Source organism: Delphinus delphis, chromosome 3 (genome assembly GCF_949987515.2).
Source record: "Delphinus delphis chromosome 3, mDelDel1.2, whole genome shotgun sequence".
NCBI classification, from domain to species: Eukaryota; Metazoa; Chordata; class Mammalia; order Artiodactyla; family Delphinidae; genus Delphinus; species Delphinus delphis.
Window position 1 is genome coordinate 64,472,466 of NC_082685.1, and position 25,798 is coordinate 64,498,263.

The following is a 25,798-nucleotide window of genomic DNA, read 5'->3' on the forward strand; positions in this document are numbered from 1 at the left end:
GAGGGAACTCTTCTAAACCTTTTCAGATCTATTGTAATTCAGAGATTTTGTGACTCTTCTGTAGTTAACAGTTGTGTCATAAATGGTTGTTTGCTTAAAATCAGAATTGTGGGATATCATATTTTAAAAAGTATATTTGAAAATTAATCTAAAGTCTTTTCTGTTCTACAGGACTTAAATACTATTTATTCTTATCTTCATGGAATGGAAATATTATCAAATCTCAGGGAACATCAGCTTAGGTAAGTGTGATGCTGTGTTTAAGAGCATGTGCTAAGGAGTTATTCAAATGAGTTTGGATAGATAGTTGCAGGGACCAAATCATTTAGGGGCTTTTTATAGGATATGCAAAGAAATGGGCCTTTCTCATTCCAGTTTTCCTTAGCCCTGGGACTTTGAGCAAGTCTTAACATCTAAGCTGCAGTTTTGTCTTCCATAAAATAGGGATAAAAAGATTACCTTTGTTGCAGCATTTCGAGGATTAAATGAGAATATTTAAAGCAAAGTGCAGTGCTCAGTTTGTGCTAGCTAGTGAAAACAGAACTTTCTCTTTGTAGTTTGTATTGATATTTATTGTATCAAATGCTTGAGATGGGCATGGTATGATGTAGTGTTATATTAAAGTGGAAGGAACAAGACTCTTGATTTGGCATAAGCTCCTATGGACAGTACCCATAAACTTTCCGAACCTCATTTTTCTATTCTGTAAAATGAGTTTTCTCTCCTGCTACCTTGTCTCATTGTGATTATATTTGTAAAGATACTTTTGAGTGCTATAAGCACTAACTATTATAACTTTGCATAGTATTTTAATTAAACTGTGTTTTTCTTCCATGACCAGCTTACTTATCACTTTTTCTGGCTATTCTTTAAGTTTCTGGCTATGGACCAGATTCTAAATGTAATTGTTTGGAATTTATTATTTTCTGATTTCTGTGTAACATAATTAGATATTAGTATATGTCAAGTAAGTATATCAAGAAGAAAGAAAAAACTAGGGCATTAGTAGTAAAGTATTTTTAAATACAAGCAAATTTATATTTATTCAACAGATTTGTGTGTGTGTGATCATATTTTTAAACTCCAGTGAAAAATTTAGTGATAGATCTGATAATTTTCTGTTGTAATTATAACAATTTTTGAGACAATTCAAATAAAATAATTTTAAAATTTTTTACTTTTTAAAAAATATGTTAGATTAATGTCTGCGAGAGCACGCTATGAGAGATACAGTGGCAATCAAGTTCTTTTTTGGTAAGTATTTCCATAATTAGCTTAAATTAATGTTTAAAATTTAGATTGTTAGCATTGAAATTCATTTGATTCTGGAACAGTTTCTGTAGAGGAGATTGAAATATATTCCTAAACTATGAAATATAATGTACATAGGGCTCACAGAAGGTGTACAGTGCAATGAAGTTTAATAAATATATACACCTGTGTAACTACTATGCAGCGAATATGTAGAACATATCAGCTCTTCAGAAGGCTCTAGTCAACTGTCTTGGAAAGGTAATCTAGTTCTGATGTCTGTCACCTTAGATTAGTTTTGTCTCTGTAAATTTCATATAGATAAAAATCTGTTGGTCAGGCTTTTTATACTTCACAAATGTTGCAGATTCTTCCATGTTTTTGCATTCATTCTTTTTCAGTGCTTAACAGTATACAGTTATGTGAAAATAACATAGTTTGTTTATCCTTCCCACTATTAATAAATATTTGGGTTGTTTCCAGTTTTTCCCTATCATGAATAGTAAGTTTCTATGAATATTTTATTCATGTGTTTTTGTACCTCTATTTACTCATTCTTCTTGGGAATATTCTTGGGAATAAAAGCATTGGAAATGCACATGCTCAAATTTAAGAGATTCTTTTTTTTTTAATAAATTTATTTATTTTATTTATTTAGTTTTGGCTGTGTTGGGTCTTTGTTGCTGAGTGCAGGCCCTCTCTAGTTGCAGCAAGCAGGGGCTGCTCTTTGTTGCGGTGTGTGGGTTTCTCGTTGCGGTGGCCTCTCTTGTTGCGGAGCACGGGCTCTAGACACGCATGCTTCAGTAGTTGTGGCTCATGGTCTCTAGAGCTCAGGCCCAGTAGCTGTGGTGCACGGGCTTAGTTGCTCCGCGGCATGTGGGATCTTGCTGGACAAGGGATCGAAACCGTGTTGCCTTCATTGGCAGGTGGACTTTCAACCACTGTGCCACTAGGGAAGTCCCAGGAGCTTGTAACATTAGAATCTAAAATATGTATTTCATTTTACCTCGTGATTTTGTTTTTTGTTTTCCTGCTTACTAATGATGATGAATGATTTTCATGTTTTTATGGGCTATTTGGATAGCTCTTTTATGATCTCCTGATTCAAGTTTTTGACCATGTTTTAGTTGGGCTATCTTATTTCTATTGATTTGTAGAAAATTTTTATGAATTCTATATCTGAGTCTTTTGTTGGGTACATAAGTTGTGAATATCTTCTCCCACTGTGTGGCTTGCTTTTTTTACTCTATTAATGGCATCTTTTGAAGAGAAGAAATTTCTTACTTTCTCAGTTTTTCCGCTTGTGATTAGTGCTTCTCATGTCCTGTTTAAAAAAACAAGATCTTTCCCTTCCTCAAGATTATGAAGATATTCTTCTCTGTTTTTCTTCCAAAAATTTTGGCAACAGTGATCTCTTTCATTATATGTATGCAGCTGGTATAGAGAAATGGTATTAACTTCAGTGTTTCATTGCACACTGCGTTTGTCATTATTTCTAAGTACTGGATTCATATGGATTTTAATAGCTTTATTTGTTCATTTGTTGATTCATTCACTTACTATTAAATGTTTGTCTGCTATACATTATGCTTAGCCTGGTGTAGAGTGGTGGGAAGAAACGGGATTTGTCCTTATGAGTTTATTGTATAGTGGGGGAGAGAAAGTTAATTAAAATAGCTGCACATATTTAAGTGCTATCAGGGAAAAGTACAGATTTATAGATAAGTGGAACAGAATTGAGAACCCAGAAATAAACCCTTATATTTATAAACAGTTTCTGTGTGCTTTATTTTTAATGGCCTTGTAGCTGTGTAGCTAAGATGTGCACACAATGTAGGTATAACACAACTGAGTATTAAAAAGGAACCACCAGTGAACAGTTTATTTTTGATGAAGGTACTAAAGCATTTCAATTGGGAAAGCATAGTTTTTTCAACAAATGGTGCTGGGGTGATTGAGTGTTTATATGCAAAAACTTAATTTAGATTCTTATCTTACACCACACACAAAAATTAATGAGATATTCACTTTACACCCATTAGAATAGCTACAGTTGCAGGCGTGCGAAATGGGTAAAGGGGATCACCTGTATGGTAATGGATGGAAACTAAATTTTTGATAGTGAGCATGCTGTAGGGTATACAGAAGTAGAAATACAATGTACATATGTGTTTTTGTTTTTTTTGTGGTACGCGGGCCTCTCACTGTTGTGGCCTCTCCCATTGCGGAGCACAGCCTCCAGACGGCCATGGCTGTGCGGCCAGGCTCAGCGGCCATGGCTCACAGGCCCAGCCACTCCGCGGCATGTGGGATCTTCGCAGACCGGGGCACGAACCCGTGTCCCCTGCATCGGCAGGTGGACTCTCAACCACTGCGCCACCAGGGAAGCCCTGTACATATGAAACATATGTTGTAAACCAGTGTTACTTCAATTAAAAATATATTTTAAAAAGTAGCTGCAGTCAAGGGTAAAGAAGATGTGGCACATAGATACAATGGAATATTGCTCAGCCATAAAAAGAAACAAAATTGAGTTATTTGTAGTGAGGTGGATGGACCTATAGTCTGTCCTACAGAGTGAAGTAAGTCAGAAAGAGAAAAACAAATAGTGTATGCTAACACATATATATGGAATCTAAAAAGAAAAAAAAAAGGTCCTGAAGAACCTAGGGGCAGGACAGGAATAAAGACGCAGATGTAGAGAATGGACTTAAGGACATGGGGAGGGGGAAGGGTAAGCTGGGACGAAGTGAGAGAGTGACATGGACATGTATACACTACCAAATGTAAAATAGGTAGCTAGTGGGAAGCAGCCGCATAGCATAGGGAGATCAGCCCGGTGCTTTGTGTCTACCTAGAGTGGTGGAATAGGGAGGGTGGGAGATGCAAGACGGAGGAGATATGGGGAAATATGTATAGCTAATTCACTTTGTTATAAAGTGGAAACTAACACACCATTGTAAAGCAATTATACTCCAATAAAGATGTTAAAAAAAAAAGTATCTGCAGTCTAAACATAACAAGTGTTGGTGAGGATATGGTGACACCTGGAATCGTCATATATTTGTGGTGCAGATGTAAGTATAGCCACTTTAGGAAACAGTTTGGCAGTTTCTTAAAATTTTACCATATGACCTAGTAATTCCACTTTTACATATTTACCCAAGAGAAATGAAAACACGTGCAGAGACTGTACATAGATGTTCTTAGTAGCACTATTCATACTAGCCTAAAACTCGACATAATTAAATTGTTCAGTGAATAGATAGATAAAATGCTCTGCATCTGTATAGTGGAATACTATTTGGCAGTGTAAAAGGGAATAAAATGCTGCTACACACTACAACATGGACAAACCTCAAGCATATTATGCTAAATGGAAGAAGCAAGATAGAAACATCACATATTACATGATTCCATTTATACGAACTGTCCAGGAAAGACAAATCTGTAGAGATAGAGCAGGTTATTGGTTACCTGGGGCAGGGATTGACTGCAAACGAGGCATAAGAGATCTCTTTGTGGTGATGTTTGCACAGTTCTTTTCAATATCATAAAAGTCATTGAATTGTGCACTTAAAATGAGTGAATTTGTGGTATATTGATTATACCTCAATTAAGCTGTTTAAAAAGTAGTATAAAGAGTTACCCAAATCTGTATTTGGCTGATCATAAAACAAAGGAATTTCTAAAAAATGAATGTGGAAGTTAAGTAAAGATTTTAAATTCAGAGATTAGTGGAAGCAGAGAAAAGAATGTGTATAGTTGACCTTAACTGGGAAGCAGCATGATAGAAAGAGTGAAAATAAACCACTATGTTCAGTGCTTCGAGCAGAGAGGAAGAAACAGGAAGAGAGGGGTGTGGAGAGCCAGGTGGAGACCACCTTAATAGTTTTTGTTCTTTATTTTAGGAGCAGTGTGAAGCCTTTGAAAGGAGTAAGATCTGACAAGATTAAATATGCCACTCTTCTCTAGGCTAAATTATTCTTAGATTCATTTGCTTGCAAAGAGAAAGGAGATAGCATGGCCGCATGTTAAAAGACTTTCACTTTCCATGTGTTTACTCATCAGATGCATTGCCAAACTGCTCTGAGAGTGGAATTCTCTGCAAGGTTTGAACAGTTTCTGATTCGTGAGCTGGCATGGCTCTCTTGGTAGTAGGAGTGAATTTCAGGATTTTTCCTCTGTTTATAGTAGAATTTGCTGACAACTTTGTGACTGTTTCAGCAAAGTGAGATAAAAATTAGAGGCTTATGGTAGCATCCAATCATAACTTTCTTCTGTCTTGATTTTGGGCAGAATTTTCTTTTACTGATTTTTATTCCTTCTTGTACAAAAGTCATGTTTCAAAAGAATTAGAAAGTAAAATTTCCAAACAAAGAACCTTAAGTAGGAGATTTTCAGCCATTTATATCTTCCTTCTGTGAAGATGGAAGGGATGGATGTAAAGAACTTTAAAGTATCTTCTGGAAACTTGATGATACTTTTTTCTTATGGTAGGCAATAGGATTCACCCAGAAAGCTCATCCTGGGTGCTATGTAGAGTGGTTTGGAGGCTTAGTTTTCTGGGTGGAGGATGGTACTATTCATTGAGAATGAAAAAAATGAAGCTTGAAAGAAATGATAGGTAGATTTTGAACATGTTGAAGTTGACTTGTGTGTTAGATATACAAGCTAACATGTCAAGTCGCTAGCCAGATAGATATACAGTTCTCCAGCTCAGAGGAAATGTTTGTTTTATAAAATTAGAATTGTCTACATATTGGAATTAATTGAAGTTTTAGGTATGGTAAATTAAAAATACTTTAGAGAAAGAGGAAAAGATTAGATTATAAAGTAACATCTAACAAGATTCTTGGTTTCCATTGGAGATTTAACTGAACTAAAAATAAAAATGATGATGGACTTAAGTCATCTGATATTCTTTTATCCCTCAGACACACATAAAGTGAAAGATTGGGTAGGCATTTAATGTATTTCTGTCAGAATAAAATTTAAGAGAAAGAGGTAGATCCAAATTATAGTTGAACATGAAGATGGAACATTGATAAACTTGTGAATTCCAAACAGTATTGTCTTTAATATACAATAAACTTGTAATATACATAAAAATTATCATAAATAGAATTTTTTTTTTAAGGTTTTTTTTTTGCAGTGCGCGTGCCCCACACTGTTGTGACCTCTCCCATTGTGGAGAACAGGCTCCAGACGCGCAGGCTCAGCGGCCATGGCTCATGGGCCCAGCCGCTCTGCGGCATATGGGATCTTCCCAGACCGGGGCACGAACCCGTGTCCCCTGCATCGGCAGGCGGACTCTTAACCACTGCGCCACCAGGGAAGCCCTAGAAATAGAATTTTTTAATATGCACATGTAGTACAATATTTATGTTAATCTTCATCAAATGTGGTGATCCAGTACACAAAAATGAGGAATGGGAAGTTACTGATATAAATTAATAAGATAGAGCTAATAAACATACATTTCTGAAGCCTATATCTTAAGCTAGTGATTATGTAAGATATGAACATGGTCTGTATGAAACCTTAGGCAACAGGCAAAATTTCCAAGGAGAGTTAATTTTTAATGATTTATGATATTATTAGAATATTTTTCATGTTTTGTATTTTGTACTGAATCCATATACATGTGAATGTGTGTATTTATTTACTCATCTATTTACTTATTCATTTAAACAGTTCAGAAACTATTGCCAGATGTTGGTATATCCTGCTTTCTGGATCTGTGCTTATGAAAGACTCCATGGTTTTGCCTCCTTGCAGGTATGTTTACATTTGCTGTTTAGTGCATGTGGTAGGCAAAGTTAGATTACAACTAGTTATTTTATTTCTTACGTTAAACTATTTTTATGTAGATGTGTATTTTCTCTTAGTAGGTGATACATTTTAGAAATGTCCTTGCTTTTTGGTACTATTTGAAGTACTTGGCAGGAATCAACTGATATTTCATATTTCTTGGGGGTATAATCTATAGTTTACACCATGGCATATTATACTGCTATTTGATCTTTAGTTGTATGTGAGATTTGATCTCATTTATCTGATGGTTTTGCATTCATTGCTGTTAGTTATAGGGAGGCAATATATCTTTATAGTTAAATCGTTTTTTAGAGTAATGCGAACTAGGGTAGTATCCTGATTTTGTCACTTATTAGTTTTATGACTTTGGACAAATTATAGTTTTCTTGTATGTAAGAGGATAATAATAGAACCTATTTAAAGTGCCTTATGAGGTTATAGCAATCTACTACTCAGAGTTCTCAATGGAACTCTGTAAAAGTTGACATTCTAGAGCCAGACTGCTTGAGTTCACATCTTTGCTCTACTGTATAATACTTTTTGGACAAATTACTTAATCCCCTTGTGCCTCAGTTTCCTCATTTGTAAAATAGGGACAATAATAGGATGTATTTCATAGGCCAGCTTTGAGTAATAAATGAGTTTATATATATATAGAGAGAGAGTTCTTAGAACAGTGCCTGGCTGTTACAAGTAATTGTTAATTATCATCATCAGAATTATTAGGTAAAAGAAGAGTGGTTGGAAAGATGATCAGATATAGTATTCTTAGAGAATTTGGTCTGTTAGTAATTCTTAAGATTTTGGGGCCTCAAATTATAATTTTGTGACATAAAAATGTAATTTTTTGGTAACTTTCCCAATAATGTTGAGAAGAGATTTTTAGGCTTTTAAGGTAAGACTTCTAATTGCAGCTGAATTAATTTAGTTGCAAAACTATTAAATTTAAGTATCAAGGTACATTCTACTTGACAGATGGTACGAGACATCTCAGTTTTGATGCCATTTTTAAAGCCATGGTTTTATTCTTGAAACTTTATATCATCAACTTTTAGTTAAATGAAATCTGTACTTCTTGATTAGTAGTATAAAGCATATTGTTGACCTTTTTTACAAATAAAATACATAATAGTTCTTGGTTATTTAAGCCTTTGGGGTATTGTTCCTTTCTACTATGTTTCTGAAAGTCACTTTAGTGATTTGTAATGAGTTAGCTACTGACACAGAATAAGCTGGGTTGATAACTGACTACAGTTATATTTTAAGATTATTAGTATTGTTCTTTTGAATATTTTATCACCCTTTTCTGCTGTTAGGAATAGTCAAGGATTTTATGTAGCCATTAATCAGCCACAATAATTCACCATGAGTTTGTGATCAAGACAATGAAGTTTATCTTTTAAATAATTGATAGTATGAGTTTTTTTTGTTTTGTTTTTTCTTTTTTTGAGCTGTACCACTCAGCTTGTGGGATCTTAGTTCCCTGACCAGGGATTGAACCTGGGCCCACGGCAGTGAAAGCACCAAGTCCTTACAACTGGACTGCCAGGGAACTCCTGATAGTAGGAGATTTTAAAACAATAAAGTCATGGAATGCTTTAATGTAACCATCATGAACTTCACAGCAAACATGATTGTAGAAGTCTATTTAATCGTTATTTAGAGAGCAGTTCCTAGGTAGGAGATTTATATTTTGTGTTTGAGAGATACTTGTATTAGGTTATTGTTAGGATTAAATGAGTCAATACAAATAAAATACGTAGAATAATGCTTAGCATATATTAAGCATCGAATAATTTTTGGCTTCTGTTCATTATAATAGCGTTGGGATATGATCATTATGGTAATCAACAGATATGAGCGGTACCTATTATAAGGCAAGGAATAATAGTCGTTTTCTAGGTTATAAAAATACAGCCTATTTCTCTAGATATTAAGGTATTTGTTACTCCGTTATCAGTGAGTAGACAGAAACCACACAGTAATTTGAACAGGGACAGTTTAAAGAATTATTAACTACTTTAAGAAGTTAGGTACTAAGAAGGATAAAGGAACTAAGGGACAGAGTACCCAAGGAAGGAACAAACTTGAAAGGGGAGCCCTCTCCCCAAAACTGAAGTTCAGAACTTGTTGGTGAATATGTTACTTGTAGCCCAATAGCTAATGGAGAAGTTCACTTGGTTGCCCTGGGCCAGAGCTGTCCACAGTTATTGAGTCAAGGCTGGCAGGAAGAGATCCTCTGACCAGGACCGGTAAGCAATAAAATCCTCCCTCACCCTCACCCGGCCCAGGGTGCAGATGGGCCCTGAGGCTGGAGATAGGACGTCCCTTTGCTTTACACACACATACCCCGCAGAGCAAAGAATACTTTCCTACTGCGGTGTCCTGGTACTAGCACCCTTTACTGACAGAGCTTTAACATTTCCAGCTGGCCAAAGGAGAATCTTGACTAAATCCAGATGCTTTATTACAAAGTAAATTTGAAACTGAGAGCAAATACATTTGAACTTGAGAGGCAATAAATGAATGGTACAGTCCACTCTCTTGGTTACTCAGTTTTCATTCTGAACACATTTGAGCTTCCATCCAACTCTGTTTCCACCTAACAAGATGTAGCTATCGTTCATATAAGTAAAGAAGTTCCTACTCTCTCCCCAAAATAAGGAGATGCACAGTCCCAACAGTCATTACTCGCTGTTGATTACATATTCCATCACAGTACTCTGAATATTCTATTAACTACAAACTACTTTGTAAAGTTCACCTCCAACAACTTATATATAAAATAAATATGGGGAAGAGAGGGAAGAAGAAAATGGTTAACGTTTACACAACTCCAGACATATCACAATATATAGTCCTTGTTTCTGTAACTGCTCACAAGCCCGTAGTTGGTATCTCTCGCTTCCTTTTTTTCACCACCCATTCAGTACTTCCGGCCTCAGCCAGAATTTCAGCTGTTCTGCGTTCTTTACCTGATGATGGGCACAAAACTTTCATTTCTGAAGGATCCTTAATTATCCTGCCCACCCCACCCCCCGTCTTTTGGTTGCCGTTAGTTTTCCATTAACCTTTAACAGCAGACTTGAAAGTACTACAGGGAGCCTAAATGAACCCCCTGGGCTTCAGATGTAGTTCTCCTGGCCCCCATTGTATGCAGCAACTCAGTTTCTCCTTGGTGATTGGGATCAATCACTCAGGCCAGTAGAATAACCCCTTTTCCTGCCTTTTGGTCCAGCGGCCAGGTGGAAGTCTCTAATTCAGTGGAACCGTTGCTGTGTTTCTATAGCTAGACATAATCTAAGACTAAGAATCAAAACCAGCAGAGCTCACAGTTTTAGGGAGGGGAAGTAAAAGTTCTGTGAATGAGTTATTAAGTACAACACTGAGAAGAGCCACTCCTGTTTCCACGCCTTGAATATCAGACCCATGTATTCTGGCTGTTGGGGGAGACAAACCATTGCTGTACTTCTGCTGCTGCAAAATGAGTACCTTGATTGAAAATGATGCTGTCTAGAGTGCCGAGGCAATAGATAGGCATTTTATGAGCCTGTGGATAGTGGTGGTGACAGAAGCATTATGGGCAGGAAAGGCAGATCATTTCCAGAATATGTGCCTGTTCCAGTGAGGACAAATATAGTCCTTCTCCATGATAGAAAAGGTCCAGTGTAAATAATCTGCCACTAGGTGACTAAATAGTCCTCCTGAGGAATGCTTCCATATCAGAGACTCAGTATTGGTTTCTGCTGTTGGCAGATTAGGTACCCAGCAGTAGCATTGGCAGTTGAGCCGCTGCATATTTTCCATCTCTGTCACAATAGCCACTTCATTTGTGGGCCCATTGAACAAGCACTGACTGGGGAGAAAGAGTTTGATTGACATCCATAGAGCATGTTATTTTGTTTACCTGTACAGTGGATGCCCTTTGTGCATTCACAGGGGACACAGGTATCTTCAAAGTCTGTATCCATTTTGAAAGAGGTCCTTCCATATACCTCTTCCCAGACTTCCTTGTTACCAGTCTTCCAGTCCTTTTCCTTCCGAGTCTCTGACTATTCAACCAAACCATTAGTAACTGCTCCCATGAATGTCTAGATATTGATCTAATAATTCTGGCCTCTCTCAATCCAGATAAAATGGACAACCAAATGTACTGCTGCTTGAAGTTCTATTCCCTAGAAGGATTTTCCTTCACTACCTTCCTTCAGGGTCACCTTTGAGTAGGGCTGTCCACTTTGGGGTAGTACTAGCATGTTGTGCAGACTTATCTGTGAAATAGGCTCAAGTTTTTTCTTCTTCAGTCACCTGGTCATAAGGGACTCCCTGGGTGGGCATAGGCACAGATTGAGGTGGAGGAGGCAATGCAACAGGAATTGGTGCTGAAGGAGTCTGAGCCACCTGCTCATGCAACTTATTCTGGACCTGGGTAAACTTGATCTCTTATATACCATATTTATTTGATAATAGATTGCTACTGCTCATGCCCAAGCCTTATGGCTAGGAATGCAGTTCATGATAGGAAGTTCAGGCTGCGTAGTCACCTGATGTCCCATGGTTAGGCATTCAGCCTCTACCAACGCCCAGTAGCAAGCCAGAAATTGTTTCTGGAAAGTAGAATGTTATTTGTAGAAGAGAGCATGGATATTTCAGAAATTCTAGAGACCTGTACTGTCATTCTCATATTAGTGCTTGTCAGACACTCCCTAGAATATCACTATTTGCCATGAACACTAAATAATCCATCATTGGATATGCTGGATCATAAGGCCCAAGTAGTAGAGTGGCTTCTACTGTGTCCTGAACTTGGCGGCAGCCTTATGGGCAACTCTGAAGATGGGTCAAAGTAGCACACTTTATGTGTTACCTCCAGAATCTGAGAAAACTAACCAAACATTGTGTCTCTTCTTTTGTGCTAGATGGTATGAGGTGCAGCAACTTGTATTTCACCTTGTAGGTGATATGTTGTCATGCCCCAAATTACGGAACTCCCAGAAATTTGACCGAGGGGGCAGGTCCTTGAATTTTTATAGCATTTATCACCTAAACTCTAGTTTGTATATATTTTAATGAAGCATCTAAAGTGCAGCCCCTTATCTTGTAATGAAGTTTTATATGTAATTTAAACCAATAAAATATATCTTACAGTTCACAATAAACAAAGAAAAGGAATAAATCAAATCTGAAATATCATTGTTTTTCTTTTGAAACGGATTTAGTTTTTTCTAGAATTGAGTGCATTTTCTATTTGTCACCGTAAATTTTCAGTGTAGCTCAAGAAAACAAGGACTCCATTACTGTGATTTTTATTTATTTTTTTTTAAAATAAATTTATTTTTAAATTTTTGGCTGCATTGGACCTTCGTTGCTGTGTGCGGGATTTCTCTAGTTGTGGTGAGCGGGGGCTACTCGTCGTTGTGGTGCGTGGGCTTCTCATTGTGATGGCTTCTTTTGTTGCGGAGCATGGGCTCTAGGCGCCCGGGCTTCAGTAGTTGTGGCATGCAGGCTCAGTAGTTGTGGCTCACGGGCCCTAGAGCACAGGCTCAGTAGTTGTGGCGCATGGGCTTATTTGCTCCGCGTTATGTGGGATCTTCCCGGACCAGGGCTCGAACCCATGTCCCCTGGCAGGGGGCAGGCAGCTTCTTAACCACTGTGCCACCAGGGAAGTCCCATACTGTGATTTTAAATAAAATTTAATGCGTGTATTCATTGAAACATTCATTTATGCAGCAAATAAGCATTGATGGTCATCTCCATGTAAGACACTGGCATTAAGAAAAAAAGACTGACTTAACTTGGTGGAATGGGATGACTGCTTTGTTTATTTTTTTATTTTTTTTGACTGCTTTGTTTAAAAAGGGCCCTTGTGTGACATGAGAAGAAAACTTTATTGGGGAGGCAACTGTGGAAATGGATTCTACAAATAAGCAGGATTAGGTTGGCAAAGAAGGAGGGAACAGGTACTTCAGTCAGAATATCTCAAGCACTGAGAGATAATTCATTTAGAAGATATTTATTGAGTACCTGCATGTGTCAGGCACTCTTCTAGTCATTGAGGTTGGGAAGGGTTAATCACCTCTCACCAGCACTGTAAATAGCATTGTCCTTTTTCTAAAGACGTAATTTTTAGAATAATATTTTTTTGACAAAGTAATGAATTTATACTGTTCGAAAGTCAAAACAGTGTAACAAGTTGTACTTTAAGAAGTATTTTTCCCACTTTTATTATTATCCACGCCATTCAACCCACCTGTGTAGAAAGCTAACCACTTTTATTAACGTCTTACATATCTTTCTAGATTTTTTAAATATATGTGAACAAAAACAAATACATATTCTTATTTTTCCTATTTCTGACCCAAGTTGGAAGTTTATTCAGTAGTTTTAACTCCTTTATTGTGAAATAAATGGGGAAAAGTGCAGATAACCTAAATGTACATGTTAATAAATTAGTATAAATTGAACATTTGCCTAATCACTACCCTCAGATCAAGAAATTGAAATTTGTCAGCACCCTGGAAGGATCCTTGCTTGTCGTTCCTCAAATCAACTCTCTTGCTTTCCCCCCAAAGATCATCGTTTTCCTAAATTTTAATCAATCTTGAATAGCTATAGAATTTTAGCCTGAGGATATGTACTGTAGTTTAGTTTTGGTTACTTTTGAACTTAACAGGAATATACTCTTCCATTCTTTTTATATGCCTTCTTTGGCCTAGTGTTATGTTTATGAGATTCATCTGTGTTATGCATGTAGTTAGTTCATTCTCATAGAGTATTTCATTGTTTCCATAGTTGAGGGCTATTAAAAGTAAAGCAGCTGTGAACATTCTTGTACATTAGATGCACATGTTACATTTCTGTAGGTATACCTATCAGAAAATTGTTGGCTTATAGGATGTGCCTGTTTTCAGCTTTAATTGTTCATTGCAAGTTGTATTCCAAAGTGGGTGTACCAATTTACACACCCAGGAGCAGTGCATGAGAATTCCTATTGTTCCACATCCTTAACAACACTTAGTATTGTCATTTTTTATTTTTTTGACTGCTTAATTTCAGTTATTCTGTTGAGTGTGTTGTGTGTGTGTGTGTGTGTGTGTGTATGTGTGTGTATCTCTTAGTTTTGCTTTGCATATTACTGCTTGTTGATGAGTGAGTACATTCTCATTTAAATAACCTCTTTTGTAAAGTGCTTCTTCAAGTCTGTTCCTCATTTTTCTAATGCATTGTGTTTTTGTTATTGAGATGTGGAAATTCTTTGTGTATTCTGAATAAAAATTCTTGCTTGGTTATTTATATTACACATATCTTTTCCCTACTCTGTGCCTTGTATTATTTATTCTTTTAGTAATGTCTTTGGATGAGCACAAGTTCTTAACTCTAAATAGAGCAATTCAGTCTTTTCCTTTTTGTCTTCTTTGCTTAAAAGATATTTCTGTAGCTGAGATCATGAAGGTATTTTCCTTTTTTACTTTCTAGAATTTTTCTCGTTTTTCTTTCACATTTAGACCTGTAGTCTACTTAGAATTGGTTTTTGAGTATGGCATAGTGTTGCATGATTTTTCATGTGGATTCCTTTATGTTCTTCTCCCACTCTCATTCAGTGCCACCTTTTTCAAAAATCAAATATCCACATGTTTGTGTGCCTACTTCTGGGCTCCTATTCCATTATGTTTTGTTTATCCTGCTTGAATACCACATTGTTGTAATTATCATAGCTTTATAATGTGTCTTGAAGTTTAATAGAGAAACTATTAGTGAGAAGCTGCTGAACTGTGTTTCACAGTGGTTGTACCATTTTAGACTCCTACCAGCAATGGATAAGAGTTTTGTTCCTGTTTTTACGTAGTCATCAACATGTGGTGTCCCCAGTCTTAGTTTAGCTATTCTAGTCACTGTGAATTAGTTTAATTTTCATTTTCCTGCTGAATAATGATATTGAGCACTTTTCCTTGTGCTTATTGGCCATTGCTTCCCCTGTATTCTTTTGTGAAGTATCTCTTTAAGTTTGTGTGTGTGTGTGCGCGTGCGTGCCTGTTTTAAGGTTGAGTTATTAGTCTTTATTATTGTAGAAATCTGGAATACATTCATGATGCAAGCTGACAGGTATTGCATGCATTTTTATCTCATTTGATTTGCATTTTCAGTTTCTTAAGTCTGTCCTATTTAACAACTTAATTAAGGTATAATTGACATAAACTAAACTGCACATATTTAAAGTTATAATTTGATAAGTTTGACATATGTATACACCCATAAAATTACCAATAAAGATAGTGAACATGTCCAACCCCATCAAAATTTCCTCAGGCCTCTTTGTAAACCTTGCTCATCCTTCCTTGCTCTGTCCCTTCATCCCTAGAGATCACTGAATCACTGTTATTTTTTGGGGGGGGGGGTGTCACTATAAATCAGTTTACATTTTTTAGAATTTTATATAAGGTGAAGCATATAATATGTACTCTTCTCTGGTTTCTTACACTCAGTAAAATCATGTTGAGGTTTATCCATGTTATGCATATCAATATTTAACTTCTATTGCAGTATCCTTTTTTTTGGATATATCACTATTTGTTTAGCATTCAACTACTGGTGGACATTTAGGTTTTATCCTATTTTTAACTAGTGTTGCTATGAACATCTGTGTCCAAGTCTTTATATGGACATATGCTTCCATTTCTCTTGAGTAAATTTTTAGCAATGGAATAGCTGGGTTAGAAGTCTTCATGTAGACACATACTTTGATTTATTTTGAGTATATACCTAGGAATAGCTAGTGATGTTATTATAGTCTATAGTTAAACATCCAGCAGCACATGAGAGTTCCAGCTGTTCCGCATCATATCCTTACTAACACTTGGTAAGGTCAGTATTTTTAAGTTAACATATCGTAATTTGTATGTGATGATACCTGATTGTGATTTAAATTTGCATTTTCCTAAAGACTAATGATGGTGGGCATCTTTTCTTGTGCTTATTTGTCAATCATACATCTTTTGTGAAGTGTCCTTTTGAATCTTGCCCATTTGGGGAAGGGTGGCTTATGTGTGTGGGGGGTGGGGGCGTTGGCAGAGTTGTTTAATTTCTTATTTTTGAGTTTCAGAAGTTCTTTATATATGCCGTATACAAGTCCTTTTTTTTTGTTTGTTTGTTTTTTTTGTGGTACGCGGGCCTCTCACTGTTGTGGCCTCTCCTGTTGCGGAGCACAGGCTCTGGACGCGCAGGCTCAGTGGCCATGGTTCACGGGCCCAGCCGCTCTGCGGCATGTGGGATCTTCCCGGACCGGGGCACGAACCCGCGTCCCCTGCATCAGCAGGTGGACTCTCAACCACTGTGCCACCAGGGAAGCCCTACAAGTCCTTTAACAGATGTGTAACTTGCAAATATTTTCTGCCAATCTGTGGATTGTGTTTTTCATCTGTTAATTGCTGTTCAAAGTGCTGAAGAACTTAATTTTGATGAAGTGCAGTTTATCAAGTTTTTTTTCTTTAATGAACTGTGCTTTTGTTGTATGTAAGAAATCTTTTATTAACCCAAGGTCACTAAGAATTATCTTCAATAATTTCTTCTGCAAGTTTTATAGTTTTAGATTTTACTATAATCTGTTTAGGTCTGTGATCTACTTAGAGCTAGTTTTTTTACATGGTGTGATATATGGATCTAATTTCAGTTTTTTACCTATGCATATTCAATTAGTCCAGCAGTATTTGTTGACAAAACTATCCTTTCTCTGAATTACCTTTGCATATTTGTTAAAAATTTTTTTTTTTGGGTGTGAACTTTTTTTTTTGAATTTTATTTACTTTTCTATACAGCAGGTTCTTATTAGTTACCCATTTTATACATATTAGTGTATATATGTCAATCCTAATCTCCCAGTTCATCCCACCACCAACACCACCCCCACACCAGTTTCCCCCATTGGTGTCCATACGTTTGTTCTCTACATCTGTGTCTCTATTTCTGCCCTGCAAACCAGTGATCTCAACTTTTTATTTTGTATTTGTTTAAATTTAATTGATTTATTTTTCTACCTGGTGCCAGTACCACATTATCCTGACAACTGTAGCTTTATCATAAATGACAGAATAAGGTAGTATGGGTCCTCCAACTTCGCCAAGTTCTTTTGGTTACTATAGGTTTTTTATAATTCCATATGAATTTTGGAATCAGTTTGTTAATAAAAAAAAAAAGCCTGGGATTTTGTTGGGGAATGCATTGAATCTTTAGACCAGTTTGGGGAATGTTGACATTTTAACAGTCAACTCTTGAACCATGAACAAGGTGCATCACTCTTATTAACTTAGGTCTTCTTAAATTTCTCACAGCAACGTTTTGTAGTATTCAGTGTTCAGGTGTTGCATATGTTGATCTTATATTTTGTATCCTAACTAAATTCATATATGAGTTCCAGTAGCTGTTTTATAGGTTTTTAGGATTTTCTAAATAAGTGATTTTGTCATCTGTGAATAGACAGTTTTGCTTCTTTCTTTTCCTAATGTGAATGCCTGCCCCCTCTCCCACACCTGTTTTCCTGCCTTGTTGCACTGGGAAGAAACTACAGTACAATGTTGAAGAGACATAGTAAAAGTAGACATCTTTTACTTGTTCTCAGTCCAAAAGGGGAGTTGGTGATGGAAAGGTGGAAACATTGAGTTTTTCACCAAGTATAATCATAACTCTAAATTTTTCGTACATGTCCTTTATCTAGTTGCCTGTTTGTAATCTCTGCTTTCCTGCACCCTCATCATTAGGCAACCACTGCTCTGCTTTCTGGCATATAGATCAGTTTACTATTTTATATAATTCCTGCTATTTTATATAATTGGAATAATATGTTGTATAGTTTTTTATAGCTAAGATTTTTCACTTAGCATAATGTTTTGGGGATTCCTTCATGTTGCTGTGTATATCAGTAGCTCATTTTGTAAATTTGCTCAGTATATTCCATTGTGTGGATATACCACAAGGTATTTATCCATTCATCTATCGAAAGCCATGAAGTTTGTTTCTATTTGTTGGCTGTTACAAATAAAGCACCTGTGAACATTGATGTACAAATCTTTGTATGAAAAAGTGCTTTTTTTTTTCCTTAAGTAAATACCTAGGAATACAGTGGCTGAGTTGTATCGTAGATATGTTTAACTTTTTAAAAAAACTGCCAAAATGTTTTGTTGAGTGGTGTTATCATTTACATTCCCACTACCAGTTTTTGAGAATTCCGTTTGCTCAGCATCCTCTTCAACACTTGAAATGATGGTCAGTCTTTTAATTTTAGCTATTCTGGTGTGTATGTAATGAGATTTCATTTTGGTATAAATTTTCATTTCCATGATAACTAATCATATTTATCATTTTTGCATGTAGTTATTGACCATTCATGTATCTTTTGTGGAAAGTTGACTCAATTCCTTTGAGGTGGTCTTTTTATTTTTGAGTTATATTAGTAATTTATATATCATACATAAAAGCTCTTTGTGAGTTATGTGTATTGCAGATATTTTTCCCAGATTGTGTCTTGCCTTTTTATTTTTCAGTGGTAACTTCTTTAAGTGTGATATCGTCCAAAGGATGATTTTTTTCCTTTTATTTGAAGTACTTACGTGTTTTAACTAATCTTTGCCTACTCCAAGTTTGTAAATATTCTCTTTTGTATATTCGTAGTTTTCTTTTTTTTTTTTAATAAGAGTTTTATTTATATATTTATTTTTGGTTGTGTTGGGTCTTTGTTGCTGAGTGTGGGCTTTCTCTAGTTGCATCAAGTGGGGGCTACTCTTCGTTGTGGTGCACGGGCTTCTCATTGCGGTGGCTTCTCTTGTTGCAGAGCATGGGCTCTAGGTGCGTGGGCTTCAGTAGTTGCAGCATGCAGGCTCAGTAGTTGTGGCTCATGGGCTCTAGAGCACAGGCTCAGTAGTTGTGGTGCGCGGGCTTAGTTCCTCCACGGCATGTGGGATCTTCCCGGACCAGGGATCGAACCCGTCCGCATCCCCTGCATTGGCAGGCGGATTCTTAACCGCTGCATCACGAGGGACGTCCCAGACAGTTTTCTTAAAATAGCTTTACTGGTGTGTAATCTACATAGCATAAAATTCACCCATCGTGGGCTTCCCTTGTGGCGCAGTGGTTGAGAGTCCGCCTGCCGATGCAGTGCCCCGGTCCGGGAGGATCCCACATGACGCAGAGCGGCTGGGCCTGTGAGCCATGGCCGCCGAGCCTGCACGTGCGGAGGCTGTGCTCCGCAACGGGAGAGACCACAGCAGTGAGAGGCCTGCGTATTGCAAAAAAAAAAAAAATTCACCCATCATAAGTTTACAGTTTAATACTTTATAATTAATGTATACATTGGTGCACCACAGTTTTAGAAGACTTCCATTACTTGAAAAAGTTCCTCATGCTCTTTTGCAGTTAATCTGATACACTTTCTGTCTCAATATCTACCTCCTGCAAATATTTAAAAGTGGTATTTTGTTTTGACTTTTTTCACTTAGCATAATGTTTTTGAGGTTCATCCCTGTTTTAGCCCATAACAGCTGTAGCTTTTCCTTTTTTTAAATTGTTAAATTGTATTTTATTCTATAAAGTTTCACATTTTGTCTAGCCATTCATGAGATGAAAATTTTGAAAGTTTTTATTGTTTTATTTTAGGGGCTTTTATGGATAATGCTGCTATAAAGATTCACATACAAGGCTTTACATGGGCTGTGTATTTTTGTTTCTTTTGTAGATATCCGGGGGTGGAACTTCTGTGTCGTATAAATATATATTTAAGTTTTGAGGAAAGGGGCAAATTGCTTAAAAGATGACTATTATTTTACATACTGACCAGGAACATATCATGGATCTAGTTTTTCTACATCCTCTCCATTACTTGATATTGACAGTCTTTTGATTATTACCATTCTAATATGTGGTTAACAGTATCTCAGTGATTTAAACTTGTGTTTCAGTAGTGACTAGTATTGTTGAGGATATTTTCATGTGCTTATTAAGCATTCCTATACCTTTGTTGAAATGTCTGTTAAAAGTGTTTCTCCATTTTTCATTTGCATTGTCTGTCTTATCAAGTTGTAGGAATTTATATGCTTTGGATACAAGTTTTTTATGAGATGTATGATTTTTAATCGTGTTTTTTTTTGTCTTATCAAGTTTTAAGAACTTAGATGTTTTGGATACAAGTTCTTTATCAGATATATGATTTGTGTGTATTTTCTTTTTTCTGTGGCTTGTCTTTTCCTTTTCTTCATAGTATCTTTTGAAGCACAAATATTTTGCATTTTGATGAAATTCAATTTATTGTTTTTTTCTTTAGAGGATTGAGGTTTTGGTGTCATATCTAAGAAATCTTTGTTTAACCTAATCTCACAATTATTTTCTCTTATGCTTCTTTTCTAGAAAGTTTTCAGTTTCAGCTGTTATATTTTGGCCTGTGTCTATTATAACTTCACTTTTGGTTTTGTTTTTGTTTCTGTTTCTGTTTCTTTCTGTTTTTGCTTAAGGATAGCCAGTTGACCCAGTGCCATTTGATGAAAAGGCATTGAATTGCCTCGGTACCTTTGTTGAAAATCAGTAGACCATATATATGTTTGTTTATTCTGAACTAATATTTACTCTGTTCCATTTAACTATTTTTCTATCTTGGTACCAATCTGCTGTCTTAATTATTGTGGCTTGTTGTAAGTTGTCAAATCAGTATTGTAGGTCTCACAACTTTGATCATTTTTAGAATGGTTTTGATTATTTTAGGTCCTTTGTTTTTCCATATAGATATAAGGATCTGCTTGTTGATTTATAAATCCTGATGGGTTTTTCATAAGAAATGATTTATTGTTTATTTCAAAATAGGCTGTGTTTTTTACAGCAATTTTAGGTTTACAGCGTGGAACAGAAGGTATGGAGATTTTTCATATACTCTCTGCCCCTACTCATGCATAGCCTACACCATTATGAACTTCTCTCACCGAAGTGGTACATTTGTTATGGTTGATGAACCTGCATTGCCACATCATTATCACCCAAAGTACATAGTTTATGATAGGGTTCACTCTTGGTATTGTACATTCTGTGTTTGGACAAATATATTTCCACCATTATATTGGGTTGGCCAAAAGTTTAATTCATTTTTTTCTCATAAGATGGCTCTAGTAGCACTTAGTTGTCTTAAACTTCATTCGAAGCAATTTTGTTAGATTGTATGTGACAGCTGTCATATCAGCGTGCATTTTTTAAAAACTTACCAAAATTGGTGAATTCTTGTGCAGCCATTTTAATATTGAAGATGGAAGAAAAAAGCAACATTTTTTGTCATATTATGCTTTATTATTTCAAGAAAGGTAAAAACACAACTGAAACACACAAAAAGATTTGTGCAGTGTTTGGAGGAGGTGCTGTGACTGATCGAACATGTCAAAAGTGGTTTGTGAAGTTTGATGCTGGAGATTCCTTGCTGGATGATGCTCCATGGTCAGGTAGACCAGTTGAAGTTGATAGTGATCAAATCGAGACATTAATTGAGAACAGTCAACATTATACCTCGCAGGAGATAGCCAAGATATTCAAAATATCCAAATCAAGTGTTGAAAATCATTTGCACCAGCTTAGTTATGTTAATCGCTTTGATGTTTGGGTTCCACATAAGTTAAGCAAAAAAAACCTTCTTGACCATATTTCTGCATGTGATTCTCTACTTAAACGTAATGAAAACGTTCCATTTTTAAAACAAATTGTGATGGGAGATGAAAAGCGGATACTGTACAATAACGTGGAACAGAAGAGATCGTGAGGCAAGCGAAATGAACCACCACCAACCACACCAAAGGCCGGTCTTCCAAAGAAGGTGATGTTGTGTATATGGTGGGATTGGAAAGGAGTCCTCTATTACGAGCTCCTTCCGGAAAACCAAACGATTAATTCCAACTAGTACTGCTCCCAGTTAGACCAATTGAAAGCAGCACTTGATGAAAAGTGTCCAGAATTAGTCAACAGAAAGCGCATAATCTTCCATCAGGATACCACAAGACCGCATGCTTTTTTTTATGACCAGGCAAGAACTGTTACAGCTTGGCGGGGAAGTTCTCATTCATCTGCCACATTCACCAGACATGACACCTTCTGATTTCCATTTATTTCGGTCTTTACAAAATTCTCTTAATGGAAAAAATTTCCATTTTCTGTAAGACTGTAAAAGGCACCTGGAACAGTTCTTTGCTCAAAAAGATAAAAAGTTTTGGGAAGATGGAATTATGAAGTTGCCTGAAAAGTGTCAGAAGGTAGTGGAACAAAACAGTGAATACGTTGTTCAATAAAGTTTTTGGCAAGAATGAAAAATGTGTCTTTTATTTTTACTTAAAAGCCGAAGGCACTTTTTGACCAACCCAATAGTATCGTACAGAGTAGTTTCCCAGCCCTAAAATTCCTCTGAGTTCTACCTGTTAATTCCTCCCTTCCGCCAACCCCTGGCAACCACTGCCTTTTATTGTATTCATAGTTTTGCATTTTCCACAATGTCATATAGTTGAAATCATACCCGTATGTAGTGTTTTCAGATTCGGTTCTTTCACTCAGAAATATACATATAAGTTTCCTCCATGTCTTTTCATAGCTTAACAGCTCATTTCTTTCAGCACTGAATAATAGTCTGTCATCTGAATGTACCATAGTTTATTTATCCATTCACATGCTGAAGGATATCTTGGTTGCTTCCAAGTTTTTGCAGTTATGAATAAAGTTGCTGAAACATACAGGTGCAAGTGTTTCTGTGGACATAAATTTTCAACTCCTTTGGTAAATACCCAGGGAACATAATTACTGTCATGTGGTAAGAATATTTTTAGTTGTGTAAGAAATTGCCAAGCTGTCTTCCAGAGTGGCTGTACCATTTTGCATTGTTAGCAGCAGTGAATGAGAGTTCTTGTTGATCCACATCCTAGCCAGCATTTGGTGTTGTCAGTGTTCTGGATTTTGGCCATTCTCATAAGGCGTAGTGGTATCTTGTTGCTTTAATTTGCACTTCCCTAATGACATATGATAAGGAACATTATTTCATGTGCTTACTTGTCATCTGTATATCTTCTTTGGTGGAGTGTCTGTTAAGGTCTTTGGCCCATTTTTTAATTATGTTGTTTGTTTTCTTATTGTTGTTTTAAGAGTTATTTGTATGTTTTAGATAACAGTCCTTTATAGTGAGCCCCCTACATATGAATGAGTTCTGGTCCAAGAGTGCATTCGTAAGTCCAATTTGTTCTTAAGTGCAACAAAGTTAGCCTAGGTACCCAACTAACACAATCAGCTATATAGCACTGTACTGTAATAGGTTTATAATACTTTTCACACAAATAATACATAAAAATCAAACACAAAAAATAAAACATTTTTAATCTTACAGTACAGTACCTTGAAAAGTACAGTAGTACAGTACAACAGCTGGTGCTTCTTAGCAGTACCAGCTACATCACTGCTGCTTTTACACTTGCTTCTGGACATCCTGGGCTTGAAATAAAGATACTGTACTACTGTACTCTATACGTACTGCACAGTAAAGTACAGAAAAGCACAGCCACTTGTAGAGGATGCACGCACGCCACAGTGTATGCCAGACAGGTGAACTAACTTACGTGATTGGACATGCAAACGTTCGCATCTTTGAAAGTTCACGCTTGACAGTCCATATGTAGGGGGACTTATTGTATCAGAATTACCTTTTCAAATATTTTCTTCCAGTCTGTGGCTTGTCTTACTCTTTTAACTATGTGTTTTGTAGAGCAGAAGTTTTTAATTTTAATGAACTTCAGCTTCTCTATTAGTACTTTATGTATCATGCCTTTAGTATTGTAGTTGCAAAAGTCGTTGCTATAGCCAGAGTCATCTAGGTTTTCTCCTGTGTTATCTTCTAGAATTTTATACTTTTGCATTTTTCCATTTAGGTCTGTGGTCCATTTTGAGTTAATTTTTGTGAAGTATGTGTCTAAATTATTTTTTTACATGTGGATATACAGTTGTTTCAGCATCATTTGTTAAGATTAACTTTGCTCCAATGTGCTGCCTTTGCTCCTTTGTCGAAGATCAGTTGACTATATTTATTGAGGTCTATTCCTGGACTCTCTATTCTGTTCCATTTATGTATTTTTTCACCATTACCACACTGTCTTGATTACTATAGCTTTGTGGTAAATCTAGAAGTCTGGTAACATCAGCCCTTTATTTTGTTCTTCTCTTTCAATGTTGTGTTGACTATTTATCCACAAAATAACTTTCTGGAATTCTGACTGGGATTGTGTTAGGTCTATAAATCAAGTGGGAAGTACTGACATCTTCACAACATTGAGTCTTCCTGTCCATGAACATGGACTATCTCTTCATTTATTTAGTTCTTTGATATTTTTTTTCCAGAGTTTTGTAATTTTCATCATACAGATTTTATGTAGATTTTGTTAGATTTTTACCATAGTACAGTTGGCCCTTGGAGAACGCTGGTTTGAACTACGCAGGTCCACTTACACGTAGATACTTTTCACTAAATTCTGCAGTACTACAGGATTCGAGGTTGATTGCGTTAGCAGATGTGGAACTGCCGGTATGGAGGGCTGAACTCAGATCTTTGACGGAGGAAGTTTTGGCACCCCTAACCCCTGTGTTGTTCAAGGGTCAACTATTTCATTTTGGGGGGATACTAATGCAGATGGCATTGTGTTTTTTATTTCAAATTTTACATGTTCTTGCTGGTATATAGGAAAGCAGTTAACTTTTGTATATTAACCTTGTATCCTGCAACCTTGCTATAATGACTTATTAGTTTTAGGAGTTTTCTTTGTCAGTTTTTTCAGGTTTTCTCCATAGATGATCATGTCATCTGAGAACAAGGACAGTTTTATGTCTTCCTTCCCATCTGTATACCTTTTATTTCCTTATCTTATTATATTAGCTAGGACTTCCAATACCATCTTGAAAGCGGTGGTTGAGAGGGAACATCATTACTAAGTTCCTGTTCTTGGTAAAGCATTGAGTTTCTCACCATTAAGTGGGATACTAGCTGTCGGTGCTTTGTTGATAGTCATTATCAAGTTGAGGAAGTTCCCCTCCATTCCTGGTTTATTGAGAGTTTTATCATGATTGGGTGTTACTTATGGAATGGGAAGGAAGAAATAAAACTGCCTTTACCAGTTTCCCTATGTAGAAAGCTTTAAGGACCTACAAACTTAACTACTAGAACTTAGAGTATATCAGGGTCACAGGATATAAGATCAATGTATAAAAACCAATTGTATTTCTTTATACTAGCAATGAATAAAATAAAAATGAAATTAAGGAAACAGTGCCATTCAGAATAGCATCAAAAAGAAAAAATATTAAGTAATTTAACAATTAATTAAAATTTAATTAATTTTATAAAGTGTAAAATTTATACAGTAAGTCCCCTACATACAAACGAGTTCCATTCTGAGAGCTTGTTTGTATAAGTCCAACAAAGTTAGCCTAGGTACCCAACTAACACAGTCAGCTATATAGTACTGTACTGTAGTAGGTTTATGATACTTTTCACACAAATAATACACAAAAAATAAAGAAAACATTTTTAATTTTACAGTACAGTACCTTGAAAAGTACAACAGTACAGTACCAGCTACATCACCACTGCTTTTATGCCTACTTCCGGACATCCTGGGCTTGAAATAAAGATACTGTACTACTGTACTTTATACAGTACTATACAGTAAAGTACACAAAAGCACAACCACTTGTA

General features: G+C 36.2%; 1 protein-coding gene across 4 annotated transcripts in view; it reads left to right on the top strand.

Moving 5' to 3' along the window:
- RAPGEF6 (Rap guanine nucleotide exchange factor 6) overlaps positions 1–25,798 on the top strand; it is a 218,324-nt gene that overhangs the window by 25,939 nt on the left and 166,587 nt on the right. For all 4 annotated transcript variants that reach the window (XM_060008898.1, XM_060008900.1, XM_060008899.1 and 1 more), the window contains exons 2-4: positions 172–242; positions 1,198–1,254; positions 6,949–7,032. In XM_060008898.1, the coding sequence (XP_059864881.1) occupies positions 172–242; positions 1,198–1,254; positions 6,949–7,032 (212 nt within the window). The remainder of the gene's footprint in view (positions 1–171; positions 243–1,197; positions 1,255–6,948; positions 7,033–25,798) is intronic.